The sequence below is a fragment of the Eptatretus burgeri genome, chromosome 1 (genome assembly GCF_056783735.1).
Source record: "Eptatretus burgeri isolate ZD-2024b chromosome 1, Ebu_testis_v1, whole genome shotgun sequence".
Lineage (NCBI taxonomy): Eukaryota > Metazoa > Chordata > Myxini > Myxiniformes > Myxinidae > Eptatretus > Eptatretus burgeri.
Window position 1 is genome coordinate 46,466,410 of NC_140961.1, and position 15,771 is coordinate 46,482,180.

At 43.9% G+C, this 15,771-nt stretch overlaps 1 protein-coding gene across 6 annotated transcripts in view; it reads left to right on the forward strand.

The window, feature by feature from the left end:
- The window catches only part of TBC1D32 (TBC1 domain family member 32), a 147,586-nt gene that overhangs the window by 105,030 nt on the left and 26,785 nt on the right, over positions 1–15,771 (forward strand). For 3 of the 6 annotated variants that reach the window (XM_085882166.1, XM_085882172.1, XM_085882183.1), the window contains 2 exons: positions 5,329–5,608; positions 11,094–11,234. In XM_085882166.1, the coding sequence (XP_085738292.1) occupies positions 5,329–5,608; positions 11,094–11,234 (421 nt within the window). Of the gene's footprint in view, positions 1–461; positions 648–5,328; positions 5,609–11,093; positions 11,235–15,771 lie in introns of those variants that run through there. The other 3 variants (XR_015058412.1, XR_015058411.1, XR_015058410.1) reach the window with 2 other exon arrangements.

Below are 15,771 nucleotides of genomic sequence, written 5' to 3' on the forward strand. Positions count from 1 at the left end.
TTGGGGATACTCCAGCCTTGACAGAGAGAGGAGACGAAAGGGTTCAGTTGAGAACCACACGTTGTCTATGAGAGTGAAGGAAGTCAGTCATCCAAGAGTGTAGTTGGACTTGGATTCCATTGACAGACAGTTTGGAGAGCAAGGCAAGATGCCAGACTGTATCAAAAGCTCGAGATATGGCCAGAGAGACGGCCCTGATCTCATGTCTGATATTGTGGGCCTCCACCATTGGTGGGAGAGTCAAAGCAGCATGTCCAAGGTAGAACGACCTGGTCTGAATCCGAATAGATGATCTGAGATGAGGCTGTTGGAGAAAAGGAATGATTTTATGTCAACTGTGATGATGGAGTTCATGACCTTTCTGATTATTGGAATTAAGCTCATTGGGCTGGAGTTAAGGAGATCTGTTTTTGCACCTTTTTATGTAATGCTGTGGTGTTTGCTGTTTTCCAATCTCACAGGTGGATATAGGAGACCAATTTTGAAGTGTTGAAAAAACAAAACAACCACAACTACTTGAAGCGCAAATGTTGACGCTGTTCAACCTTTATGATCTGTGAATACCCGGGGTCTGTGAATCACGAATCCAGGAATAGCAGGGCCCGGCAGTACAGTATTCCTCTCTCCACGTTTTCCATGACAGTGAGGTGATTTGAAATATAAGCAGTGGATATGTTTTTGCTTCATGCACATAACCCAGGTTATTTTTTTTTTGGTGTGGTGGGGGGGGGAAGCCATTGAGGCAACTGTCAGTTGCCTGTACACCACCCAAAGAAAGGTACGTGTCAGAAGAATGTATTGCATGCTTGGAACAAGATCGCCCATCGGATGGGTATTCTGCTCGTAATAATAATAATAATAATAATATAAAAATAATAATTGGGAATTTTAAAACTCTAGCAAGAATAACTGCCTTGGAAGCTGAATAATAATCTCTATTACAAAAGGAGGTGTGCGTGCATCCATCTGTGTGCGTGTGAGTTACACCAATTGGTTGGACAGTTCACCTTACCCCACACACAATTTCTATACTACGACCGCCAATTCCGGAACCATTGAGAATTACCCTTTTGATCTCTTTAGAATTACCTTTTAGAACCCATTGGAACTTTAGAATTTACCCTTTAGAACACCTTAGAATGACCCTTTAGAACCCATTAGAACTTCTGAATCTACCTTTAAGAACCAATCATCATTTACCCTTTAGAGCCCTTTATCATTTACCCTGAAGAACCCTTTATCTCAAGCAGCACTTTTACTGCAGAGGTTATGCAGGTCCTTGCTATATTATTTTTGACTATTTTCTCTTGAAATTGAGTTGAACAGGTGACCGTGATGTGTTTCTGTCAAGTCGGTGATGGCATGATAGGGTAGCAGAAAGTGTTAAATATTCTGCTGTTTTGACGTGGGAATGCCCACTTGCTCTTATGAGCGAGAGGAGGGTGAGAGTAATGATGGGACAACTTTGGAAGGGGGAGGTTGAGGCTTTAGGGGGAATGTCGGTTTGAGGAATTTCAATTGGGGGGGGGTTGAAGGCTTGCGTGTGGGGAGGGGATTGATGCCTTTGGGTTGGGAGGGGAAGGATGAGGGTTTGGAGCTTGGGTGGGGGGTGGGGTGGGGAGCAAAGATAGGACAGAGTTTGGAGGAGGAGGCTGAGACTCTTGTTGAGGAGTTGTCAGAATTGTGTGTGTTTCACTCGAGGGGGGGTGACACAATCACTCTATGGGTAATGTGCTCATGATGATTAAATCCTCATGAAGGAGCTTTACATATCACATGCAGTACAAAGATGTCATAGATGTTATTGTACTTTCACCTGAATTACAAGGACATTAGCAGACAATGAACAAATCAACACATTATTGTAAATGGGATTTGAACCTGAGATTCCAGCATCAAGAGAGCTATATGCTTCGATAGAAATGCCAAACAGGCCAGATTTGGAGTTCTTTTTGAACATTACAAAATGACATATGCAAGGCAATACAAATTATTTGTTTCAAGAATTTTCCTTTCATCGGACACAACGTAGAAATTTGGGGAATTTGCTCTCTTGTGGCAATCATGATGGTGCTGGTACGTCTCTCGAAGTCGAGTGTTCATGTTGGCATCCAAGGCGAGCAATTATAATTGAAGGCCATTGGTTTGAGGTTGAGTCGCAGAGGGATGAATTACACTGGTCAACAACAAATTTGTTGTCTGCATTTTTTAAGCTGATTTAGGACGAATCTGATGCGCTGAATCCAAAACTCACATTAGTTTTGTTCAATCAGGTCAAGTTTTTGAGATATGGCCACATGTCGTTTTTTACATTTTTGTTCACATGTACGCATGTGTGGAGCATTTTAGAAGAAGTTGGTGGGGGTAAAATGTCATGTCAAATAATTGTTTTGATTGGAAATAATTATTTTAATGACAAGAAGTATTCAGGTACGATAGTTCTAGGTGATTATGTCGAAAAGGGATCAGTTTGAAGTCATAAAACCTCAAAATCTTCCAAAAATTGGTGAGGCAAAGCATAAAGTTCGTGGATCAAAACTAAAGTTAATGGGGCAGATTTTGTAATAATGTGATACAAAAAAGTTGTATTTCTTGAAATAACGAACTCTGAAGAATGTACAATACCTACATGCGCCAATTTATGACATGCGCTTCTGCTCAAGCTTGGAGTGCCACAGTACGAACCCAAAGATTGGAGACTGTTCATTGACAGCAGCAAGCGATCACTGAAATGTGTTCTGCTACACAACGGCAACCAGTTTGCCTCTGTACCCATCGCTCACTTGACTACACTGAAGGAGAAGTATGAAGCGGTGAAGTACGTGCTGGAGAAAATTGGTTATGATCAGCATAAGTGGTTTATTTGTGTTGACCTGAAGATGGTGAACTTTTTGTTGGGACAACAGTCTGGCTTCACCAAGTACCCATGTTTTCTGTGCATGTGGGATAGTAGGGACCGTGCTCAGCATTACACGAAGAAGGACTGGCATGTGCGGGAGGAATTGGTGCCATGCAAAGAAAGGAACGTCATCAACGACCCTCTGGTGGACAGAGACAGAATACTCTTCCCACCGCTGCACATCAAGCTCGGCTTAATCAAGCAGTTCACCAAGGCTCTGGACAAAGATGGTGACTGCTTCACTTACTTGTGCCAGGCTTTTCCAGGATTGACCATGGAGAAGTTGAAAGCTGGCATCTTTGATGGTTCTCAGATCCGTCAGCTCATCAGAGATCCAGAGTTCAAAAACTCAATGAACGAAGTGGAACTGGAAGCGTGGAAGACATTTGTTTTGGTAGTGAAGAACTTTCTTGGCAACAATAAGGCCAGAAACTACGCAGAACTTGTCAACAACATGCTGACTGCTTTCAGAAACCTGGGCTGCAACATGAGCATCAAGATGCACTACCTATTTTCACATATGAACCGGTTTCCTGAGAACCTGGGTTCAATGAGTGACGAGCAGGGGGAGAGATTCCATCAGGACATGAAGGAGATGGAGACCAGGTATCAGGGTCGCTGGGACGCAGTCATGATGGCTGACTACTGTTGGAATCTGAAGAGAGACCTCCCTGCCGCTGAACATTCCAGGAGTTCGAAGAAACGGAAGTTCAAGCCCTGAAGTTTGAACAGTGGTGACGCAACATGCAATTTACTTGTACTTACCTTTATCAATGCCCACCATTCAGATGACAGTAATCGATGTTTCTATCATGTAATCAATAAATGTTGTTGGCAAAACATTTTTTTTTCTTAAAAACATGTTTAGGATGATATGTGTTGACAAAAATCAGCTGATAATGCCACAAAAATGTAATTGATTTTGTCACAAGATCTGATTTTTTCAAATCAACTTAGCACAAAAACCTGACCTGATGGAGAGAAACGGATGCCATTTCCTGATTCAGCAGTGCCAGAATACCCTAATTCACTTGTAGAAATCTAGACAACATTCAGAAAGTAAAAAATTGTTGACCAGTGTTATAATTCAAAAGAAGTGGTGCAGTATTAACATTGTGCAAGGATTTAATGAGGCCTCATCTAGAAAACTGTGTAAAGTTGTGGTCACCACATTTGAGAAAGGACATAGCTGTCAGAGGAGAGGGTTCAGTGTAGAGCAGCTGGATTGATCCTCGACTTAGCTTGACTAAGCTTTGAGGAGCAGCTGAAGAAGACAGGACTTCATACATTAGAAAGGAGGTGATTATGAGGGTATTTGATTGAGATGTTTAGGATAATGAATGGTGCAGACAAAATAAGTGCAGAAGTTTTTCAGCAGAATGTACTGTGGCAGGACCAGGGGCTTAGAGTAAATGAGACTTAGTACGGTTATAAGGCAAAGGTCTTTCAGTCAGAGAGTAGTTAATGCATGGAATAATCTCCATGGAAAGGCAGTGGCATCAGAAAGAATAGATAGATTAAAACTGGAATTTGATCGGCACAGCATTGGGGATAGAGCGGTACATGGATATCGGCAGGACTTGCACTGGGTATGGATGTGTGTTTGTATACACGGAGTGATTGTGATGTCCGTGAGAGGGTTTCGTCAAAAAGGTGAATGAACTGTCGGTGTTTGTTCATTCCTTGCTCCCACAATAGTCCCCGTACGTAACACCCCTCACCCCGTAACTTTCAAAATAAATGCAGTAATAAAATTCTGTGTGTGCGTATTGGTGGTGTCTGTGTCTGCCTCACTTTTCTCTCCTTCCAGTAAAATTAAAGACTGCAGTTAAACTGATAGCCTCTGACATTAAAATTACAGTACTTGTAAGATGTGCTGGATGCACTTTTACATTGTTTTGTCACATGACTGAGCAGCCACAGTGGCGATGGAGAACTACCAAAACATGTGATGCAATATTCAAAATGGTGCTCTCGCTTATCCCCGGCTCGTTTTCAGCGTAAATGTTAACGATCCCTTCTGCTCTCACAAAGTGAGACGTTTTAGCGTGTGCCATCTGGTCACGTGGACCTGTCTAGATTATGGTGTGGTGCTTTCTTTTGAGTGCAATCACTGGTGCCTGCTGATTACGGTTGTCAGATGTAACAGGAGTCATATGATGTTTCATATGAACAGCAAAACAATGCATTGCTATTCTGATGTAATTAAACCTTTGGAAAGCAATTAATTTGTTGTAACTGTTATTAATTAATTATAGATGTATGCTTTAAAACAGCATGGCTATGTGAATGTGAAATCATAAAGTTCTCAAAATCTGGTTTTGGTTAGCTTGTTAGAAGTAGTTGTACTGTAATGTTTTTGGATTTTAAGATTTGGGGGTTTCACATTTTGAATCCGCCAACGATACCTTTTCACTCTTCCCTTGCAGGTACGGTCAGCGGATCGGCTTGCTGAAAGATTCAGTCAAGGCAGAGCATGACCTAACCCTGCTGCATCAAAGGGCCCATGCACTTCTCAGCCTTCAACGACATCCGATAGGCATGGACGCCCAGCCAACATCTGACTTGCTCCAATACAAGCATGATTGGTTTGTCTCCACCATGTTCTTGATGGCAGGGGGCAACATGGATCGTAGCTGGCACCTGTTGTGTGCTCTTGCTCCATTGCTTGCCACGGCATTGCTGTGGCCATTTCGGCTCCATGCAGCTGTAAGTTCAACAAGGACTTTCACCCCTGAATCTTCCACAAGTGTTGTCACTATTCAAATGTGCTGTACAGTACTTGTATCGGCTAGATGAGAATACGGTGAATATTTGTGATTGGGTAAAGTTATAAAATCTATGGTGAAGGTTTGATTGAAGTATTCATCAATATAAAAGGTTGGGTAAAGGTTGGCAGGATAGCCGAGAGGTATGCTCAATCACTTTTGAAATGTATAGCCTGGGTTGAAATGTGGACCCAGCTATAAAATGTCACATAGAGGGTCGGTACCTATGCCATTAAAGGTGGACGGAGATTATGTTCTCACCAATGTCTGTCTGTCTGTGAGCAAGATATCTCACAAAGTTATGTCACATACAGGGTCGGTACCTATGCCACCAAAGGTGGATGGAGATTATGTTCTCACCAATGTCTGTCTGTCTGTGAGCAAGATATCTCACAACGTTGTGGATGGATTCAGACGAAATTTGGTGGACAGGTTGGGTGTGTGATGAGGACAAAATGATTCCATTTTGATGAAGATCCGGATCTGGATCCAGTTACGAGAATTTTAAAAAGATTTAAGTGCTTCTTCACCATTGAGAGATGGGGCGAAAACTATATATATGTATATATAGTTAGTCGCGGATCCAGGGTTCGAGGCTTTCCACGAGGGGAAGCACATGAGTCCCTCCCGAATGGCCGCTCCTGAGGCCACCGGGCACAGATAACTCCGCGCACTGGCTGGTTGCTAAGCAACCACGAACACCGATTAGCACGGCCAATCCGGGCAGGGTTACACTACTTCGCGTGATACCTTCCCTGTGGGTGGCCGACTAATTAGGGGCAGTGCCCTCAGCGCACACTCAGATTACTGCTGAGCATTACAGTGAGTGTGTGCTGGCTGACAAAGCAAATTATTGGGGTAGAACGTCCCGTCTAACCTTACCTGTGCACTGCATCGGACCAATAAAGGAAACGACAACTGAGGCAGATTGGAACTCGCAACAAACAATTATTTATTTCAAAGACACAAGCAAGCAAGTATTTATAAGCAAGGAAGCAAAAAGGCACATAGGAGCAGATTTAACCATAACACATATTCTTCTTCAATCTTTCTTCAACAAAAGACTTGGCCATCATTAATTCAGGGGAGAAAAATAAAACAAGAAAGACTTGAAAATAGAATAAAAGTAATGAATGGAGAAAAGGAAAGCAATCTTTCCTTCACTCTCTCTCACCTCATACAATATACAGGAGAATGTGGAGGAAAATGGATGGGGAAGATTGGCAGTGGCGATGTGAAGCGATGAGGACACACAACCACGTTCCTGAGGTGCCCATACCAAGTGGGCAAGTCCTCTCCGGCATCCCAGATACACGAGCTAAATGTGCAACTCGCCCTCCTCTGCCTCAGATCCTTCCTCCTTAGACCCCCTTCGATGAGGTGCCGCCGTTCACTCTCCTTGTCCTTTGTGACTGACAGGATCAAGAGGGCAGGATGACACTCACGGAAGGAGTGTTCTTTTTCCACAGAAGCTCGACATCAACTGCTCGTGAAGCTTTCCTTTCTTTTCCCTCACACGTTTTTGTTCCTTCCCTCACGAGCCTTCTCAGCCTGTCAGTCTTCTGACCAGTTGAGCTTGTCCCGTTTGTTTCTCATTTCTGCTTCCCTCAGCCTTCTGCGTCTGCCGTCTCTTCTGCTTTCTGCCTTTTGCTTCTTCCCTTTCTGTTTTCAGAGCCATCTGCTCAGGAGCGCTATTTGTCCCTGCTCATGTGAGCTTGTCACGAGTCCTTTTCTTCCCTTTCTGCTTTTTCTTCACATCAGCTTTCTTTCACTCCCCCCACAAGCCTTCTCCCCTTCCCATTGGTCCGCAGCCGATGGGAGTGGGTATATGACATCATTGGTGGAAATTGTCACGCCATTCTGAGGGAAGTTTCAACAAAGCTCCTGCCCCACCCCTTACACGCCCAAAGCAGCAACGAGAGCTCCAAGCCTTCTCCTTCGCACGGAAAACACCCAGTCGCACTGTTTTGCAATGTACCATGCCCGCGAGAAGTGCCGCGCCTAGCAGGCCATGCTGAGTACCAAGCGCCACGAGCATACATGCGAAATGCGACACGAGCATACATGCAAGAGCACTCAATGGGTTCAGCAATGTGCAGATGGAGGGAACACAGAAAGGAACCCCACATGACCAAGGGATGACCAAACGGCTGTGTGATTGAAGGTAAGACTGATGGGGTAAAGGATGGACTGTTGAAAGGATGTTTGATGGAGGGGAGATTATTGGTGGACCATTGAAACGGGCCGATGGGGTAGTGGAGGGATGATTGAAAGCAACAGAGGAATTGAGCAGAACGATGGTGTGAAGGAAAGATTGAAAGTAAGAGAGGGGGGAGGGAGGACACATTACACAGGACAAATACAGCCCTTTGACAAGGGACCAAGGACTATTTATACAAAGATTAATGAAATAACTGATCCTCGGGTCACCTCCATGTCCATGTCTCCCCCCGGAGTAAGTTTTCCAAAACCATAACAATACATATAGCACGATATCTCAAAAAGTTGTGGATGGATGACAACTTGGTGGATGAGTTGGGTAGACAAGAACAAGCCGATTTTATTTTGATTCAGATCCGACCTGTCAGTGGGATACAAAACGTAAATTGTTCAGCCTGGCGGAGGTATGCACTCTCCCAAGTGCCATTCTAATTGTTGTTGTTGTCGCCTTGACATCACGTGGTTGTGAAGTCAATAGATCAAAGGTATCTAACAACGTCAACTGGTCGTACTCAGAGATCTTTTGTGTAAGTAATGTTAAAGTATTGTCAGTGTTGAGTGAATGTATGACCTGTGGAGAGTAGGTGGGCCGTGGTAGATGGAGCAGCATGGGAATATATACGGTACTGGGTTTTCTGCGAAGTGAATCATGTGTGAATAGTGTTGCAAGGATGGGTGGAAACCACAACACAATCTGGTGAGATACACTCTAATTTCTCTAAAGAGTTGATTCTGTGTTGTTTGGTTAATGTTGAGAGGAGAGGCACTTAGGATGTTGGTCAGGGGGTTAAGGAGGTGGTTAGGTGATTGTGTATGTGGTTTTGAATGGAGGTATTGTGGGGAGGAGGTGGGATGTTTTTGAATATGTGGGAGTAGTGGTGAGCTCTGGAATCTTTTTTTTTTAATCTCTGAGTTGGGGGTAGGGGGTGGTTTTACATAAAGGTGCAGAGATGTAACGGACGAAGCTACTAAGTTTGTCTCACGTTTAAGTGATCCTGATTGGGAGCACTTTTGATTCGGTTTGGAGGTGGTGGGCGTTTGTAGAATTTGTACATCCTGTTACAATCTTGAAGTTTTTGGGTTCTTTGTAACTCACAGATATTGGTGTCACATGTTGCTCGTGCCCAATTTGGGCTTGTGTAGTTTATGGTATTGTGAATGAATTTTCAGTTGGTGTGAGCGGCTCTTTTTGTTGTACGAAAGTGGTGTCTGCCTGATTGCCTAAAGTGTGCTGTTTTTGCACCCCATCTTTGGCACTGATGTTAAGGGAATGATGTTTCTATTGTGAGGCTGAGGAATGTTGGGTGTCTGTCTGTCTGGTGGGAGGAGTTGGTTGAATAATGTAATGTGAGGGTGCAAATGAGACACATATCTGTCTGGGGTGAGTGGAGTTCTTGGAGATTTTGAGGGTGATGTTCTCTTATGGCTTTAGATGAGCCAGTGCTCCATAATATGTTTCTACATCGCTGGAGTGAGATATGGTGGCCTGTTGGGTTTTGTAATGTTCTGCAGCGATTGTGAGGTCATCCACATGGACAGGTTTGCTGTCTGGTGGTGGTGGTGGGGTGAGGTCTTCAGGTCTTGAAGAAACAGATTAAAGAGGGTAGCGGAGAGTGCAGCGTCTTGAGGGAGTCCATCTGGGAGGATTTTGATGCGAGATATGGAGACTAAGTATTTGATCTTAGCTTGGTAACCATTGGTGACCAGATATAAGAACTTGGCATGACTGCTGTGGGACAAAACCATGTTAGGAGTGACTTGTGGGAAATGTTTTGTTGTGGTTGAAAAAGTAAAAAAAAAACACACACACACACACATATATATATATATATATATATATATATATATATATATATATATATATATATATATATATATATATACACACACAAGGTGTGTTCAAAAAGTATCCAACCTTAATTTTTCGAGCGTAAACAAATGAAGCTAGGGAGGTGTGGTTTGGTGCACGTATGTAGGTGATCTTAATTCGTATGCGTGAATACTTTCCCGCCTGCAGAAGCTGTCAGTCGCCGACAGACCGCCGATGAGTGAGGAAGTGTAAGTGAGCGCCATCGGATTTTCGTTTTTGACAAAATGACGGATCACTGTGGTCTCATCGCCAGTGATCACTGTGTTGAAGAAGTTGGGATCGCTGTTCACAGTCTCCAGCATGTTCTGTGCGATCTCCAAACGGAGTTGCTTCTGCTCAATCGTTAGCAGCTTTGGCACGAACTTCGCTGAGATTCTCCTTAAGCCCAAATCCTCAGTCACAATGGAATGAACGGATCCATTGCTGACGCCCACCTCGTCTGCAAGTTCTCCGATTGTGATTCGACGATCCTGCATCAGCAGGGTCCTCACTTGGTCAATGACGATCTCATTTCGGGATGTTGAGGGCCTACCAGAACGTGCTTCACTTTCCACTGATGTGCGACCATCTTTGAAGTGGTTGTACCACTCTTTTATCTGTGTGGTGCCCATTGCTTCATTCCTGAAGGCCTGTTGAATCTTGCGGATCGTTTCCACTTTGGAATCGCCAAGCTTTACACAAAATTTGATGCAGTAGCGTTGTTCAAGTTTTTCCATCATTTTGTCAAAGACGAAAATCCGACGGCGCTCGCTTACACTTCCTCACCCATTGGCGGTCTGTCGGCGACTGACAGCTTCTGCAGGCGGGAAAATATTCACGCATATGAATTAGGATCGCATACATATGTGCACCAAACCACGCCTCCGTAGCTTGATTTGTTTACGCACAAAAAATTAAGGTTGGATACTTTTTGAACACACCTCGTAAATATATATATATATATATATATATATATATATATATATATATATATGTATATATATATATATATATATATATATATATATATATATATATATATATATATATATATATATATATATATATATATATATATATATATATATATATATATATATATATATATATATATATATATATATATATATATATATATATATATATACATACATACATAATCAACAGAGCTCTATGCATTGATAGAGATGGATTCCTCTGATGAGATGAAGGTTTATGTTTAACCTCAAAAATATTCAGCGTTTTGTGAGGCCTTGTGGGTTGTCACTAAACCGCTGTCTTCATCAGTGAGCTGGGCTTTATGAAGTGTTGAGAGGTGAGCTGTGGTGTTCTCTCGGATGTGCTTTTGTACCTCTAGGTACATCTTCCTGAGCCTGTTGCCTTCTCTGGCCTGCATCCTCTGCTCACCTGTACTGGCCATCTGGTGGAGAGTTTGGTGATGAGTGAGCTTCCACTTCTCTCCTCTGCCTTCCGCATGGCTGGCTGCTCACCTGCACAGGTACCCCTCATACTACTTTGATTGTGATTTGTGTGCTTATTTGTGTCTGCTTATATGCGAGTGTGTGTGTAAAGTAATGTTTTTTGAATGGGAAGTATGATCTTTACTTAAAGCGACACCATCATCTTTGCTTTCATCCCTAAAATTACCCCAATATTAGCATTTCTGCACTTTTACTTTTTAAATTTCCATTCACAAAGGTGGTTGAAGAATTCAGGAAGTAATAAGAAAATAGAAATTGACGCGAATACATTAGGTCAGGTCAGGTATGGGGCATGTGCCGAAGCAGTGCGTCACTGCGTCCACTTTCCGCCGGTACTCCATGGACCTCCATCTGGCCATCCCCCAGGCATATGCCTGGCCAATGCCCATCTACTTGAGATGCAGATTAACCTGTTGTGCAACCACGAGACGTGGTCAGCCCATTGGCCTCCTCTATTCACGAGGCTCCCTCGTTGAGAGAATCTGGTGAGCAGGATCAGCATCAGGAAAATGAGCCACATGTCCATACAGCCGCAGCTGACACTCACGGACTATGCAGGTAACAAATCTCCTCAGAGTCTCTCAGCAGCTGCTCGTTGGACACAAAGTCCAACCAGCGATGGCCAAGAATTCTCCAAAGAGACCTGGTATGATACCGAAGGAGTCAAATCTCCATCTCAGATCCCTGGTCAGAATCCAAGTCTTACATCCGTAGAGCAAGACTGGAAGCACCAAGGACCTGAAGACTTGAAATTTCATCCTCCTGCACAGGTACTGACAAGGTCACACCCCATGATTCAATGAATCCATGACTCCCCAAGCCCGACCCAGACGTCTATTGACCTCTGGCTCACAGCCAGCAGAGATATGAATCTTAGTTTTGACCCAGGAAACCCGGAATCCCAGCGGCTCCGACTCCTGATTCAGCACCGCGAGGGACCCCAAAAGGATATCTAGAGTTTTCGCAAAGATGACTGCATAATCTCCGAAATCAAGGTCAGAGATGTTGATATTCCCAAACGATGCACAGCAGCTTGATCTCTCCAACATCCTCCCCAGAATCCATTCAAGCGCTGAAAAGTGTGGGAGCCAGTATACACCCCTGAAGGACTCCAGTAACAACTGGAAATAAGTCGGAGATGGTATCACCACATCTCACAGCACTCTCAGTACCAGAGGAAAGTTCAGACATCAGCTTGATCAGTTTTGGTGGTACCCCCACAAAGACCAAGAATCCTCCAGAGGGCATCCCAATTCACTGAATCAAATGCTTTATAGAGATCAAAATAGGCTGCAAGCAGCCCCTGCCAAAACTCTCGTCTGCGTTTGGTGAGGACCCAAAGAGCAAGGATACGGTCAGTCATTGACCTCTTTGGTGTAAAGCCTGACTGCTCTGGCTGCTGGTGCTGAAGCAGATGGTGGCGAACCCTTTCAGGAATTACCAAGCAAAGACCTTGCCTGGCACTAAGAGCAGCGTCACCCCTCGGTCGTTGTTGCATTCCTGGCGATCACCCTTCCCTTTCCAGAGAGGGACAAGAAGTTCCCTCTTCCAGTCAGTTGGGATGTTACTTGTGTTCCATGCAGAGTGCAGAACTGCATGCAATGACATGAGTACAGCATTTCCACCAGCCTTGAGAAGTTCAGCATGGATGCCACAGATCCCATGAGCTTTACCCCATTTCAACCAGTTCTCCGCAGCCTGTTTCCACAAACGAGGGTGGATCACAGTTGATTTGAGGGTCAGCAATAGGGATTGGTAACACCCCTGATATCCAACTCCACAGCTGGTGGATCAGCCTGGTAAAGTGCTCAAAGCAATCGGCCCAGCGGGCCTTTACTTTGGACTCCTCTGTCAAGAGCCCACCACCCTCTGCGATAACTGCAGTACACTGAGGGATGGGCTTGGAGGACGCAATGCGTGAATTCCCCTGTAAAGGCCCAGTCACACCTTGACGTTTTAGCCAGCTTATGCCGATTTTTGGATAATTTGTGTAAAACGCTGGTACACGTCGAATACGTTATGGGTAAGTTTTGATAACATTGAGAGCACGCTGAAAAACACTGCCATACGTCGTAGTACGCTGGTTTTAAACGTTGTACTTTGCGGTTGTCCTCAAATTTTCCATGCTTGAAATTTTAAGACTTATGCCAGCGTATCACTCACACGTTCCGCATAACGCCGGCCATAAGTTGGAGGCACGTTACGCGATCGTTGACTCACGTTACTTGTAAGTTACTCATAAGTCGAAACACGTCGAGGTAATGTTTAGCGTACCCGAAACTTATTTCTAACCTATGAGTAACGTGTTGTCGGCATGTTACGCGATCGTTGACACACGTCGACACACGTTTCTGGTAAGGTACTCATAAGTCGAAACACGTCAAGGTAATGGTTAGCGTCAGTGTTCCAGACTCCCTGGTTTTTTTTTGGTGTTTTTTTCTTCGGTATGACGGTGATGTTGCAACTTCGATTTCACGTGCGGTTATAATATAATATAATTAATAGGCTGCCGCTCAACAATTTAAATAATAACCGCACTAGAAATCGAAGTGTCAACATCAGTCATACCGAAGAAAAAAAAAACAAAAAAAAGCAGGGAGTCTGGAACACTGACGCTAACCATTACCTCGACTTGTTTCGACTTATGAGTACCTTACAAGTAACTTTCGTCGACGTGTGCCAACGTTTGCATATCATGCGTACAACTTATTCCCATCGCATGCGGAACGTGTGAGGCATACGGCAAGTACGTCGTAAAATGTTTAACACGTTTAAAATTACAAGACGTACTCCACTTAATACGACGCATGACAGCGTACTTTAGCATTCTATTCACGTATACCAAACTTACCCATACCGTATTTGACGTGCGCCAGCGTTTTAGACGCATTTTTCACAGGTCGGCATACGCTGGCAAGATCGCCAAGGTGTGACTGCGATGTTGACACTTCCATTTCTCCGGCGGTTATGATTCGAATCGTTGTGCGGCAGCCTTTTAATAGGTTACGTAACGTCATCGTCGGCGATACGTGCAGCGCGCTATGCATAAGTTAGACTATGTTTGGGCATAGGTTGTGAAGGCCGACAACAGGCTAAGCATTCGTTGGTATAAGTTGTCTATAAGACAACCAAACGTTCTGTGTCCATTACTAATATGTTATGCATACGACCAACTCGTTATGAATACGTCCGAGTCTTTAAAAAAAACATCAAAAGTTCAACGTAAGCCAGCGTTTTACATACATTTTGATACGTTGCCATTGCTGGCTAAAACGTCAAGGTGTGACTGAGCCTTAAGCAGGATGAGAATCACTTGACCACAGGTGATGCTCTACCCCTCACAGATTCCTCACACATCAGCCTCCTTGTCCACCCTCAGCGCACATACAATTTTATGCCTCAACTCCCTGAACAGCTCAGCCCTGCCATTAAGCCTGACCCTGTGACTGGTCAATGGTATCCAGTGTCCCTTGGAGACAAAATATTTCTTCACCCAACGGTGAGTTCCAAAACATCCACCGGCAACATCAAGGATGGTGGTCTTGAAGGCACTCCACAACTCTTCAGGATTCCCCAAAGCACCCAGCCCCCCCCCTCCACCCCACAAATCCCCATTTGGCCTGTTCACAAACTCCTCATCTACCCTCCCATCCTTGAGCTTGCCAACATTCAGCCTAGGCTGGGATGTTACTATCCTCCACATTTGAGCTGCAACTAATTAATCTGTGGATGTTATGGACATACCTCCACCCACATTGTGTGTGTGAACCCATTGTTACTTTTTATCTCAATTAAAGGTCACATGAGAGAAAAGAAAGATAAGTGGAAGAGAGACTTCAGATATTTCTAACTCGAGTTATGTTCTGGAAAATTATTTTCAATGAAACGACATGTGACCTTTGTCCTTTGACCTTTTCAGTTTATTGTCTTATTACAGTCCATAATTGTGCCAAGTTTGGTTGAAATCCCTTTTGTGGTAAACAAGTTATCATGGTAACAAAAAAACGATAATGAGCGCAGGGACAGACAGACAGACAGCCAGATGGACATCTCATAAACAATGCCTCCAGTCTTGGACTGGAGAGGTATAAAAAGGCCATGAAACCACACCCTCACAAGCTGTGTGATTTTTTTTTTTTTGTTCAATACAAAGACCTATTTTGTCATATGAGTAATACCCCTTACTCTGGGAGTGAAACTTGGTGTTAATACCCCCTCCCTCTGGCAGCGGTCAGTGGATAAACCACTTGCACTATTCCACATGTACAGGCGAAAATCACAAGTCATCTCCCCAACTTCATGGGGAACAGTGGGGGGATTATTTTATGCCTAGGTCTTGGTCCTCAGAACCCTGAGCACATATGCAAAATTTGGTGTGGATCCGCCAAACCATTTTCGATTCTATAAGATACGTACATACATACATATACATACATACTTACATACAACCATACCCACAGAGAGAATTGCTCAATTTTAGTCCGATATGGAAAATTGTTATCCACATTTATTTGTCGGGTGTGGAGGGGCGAGGGGCCTTTGCATGTTTCCCCT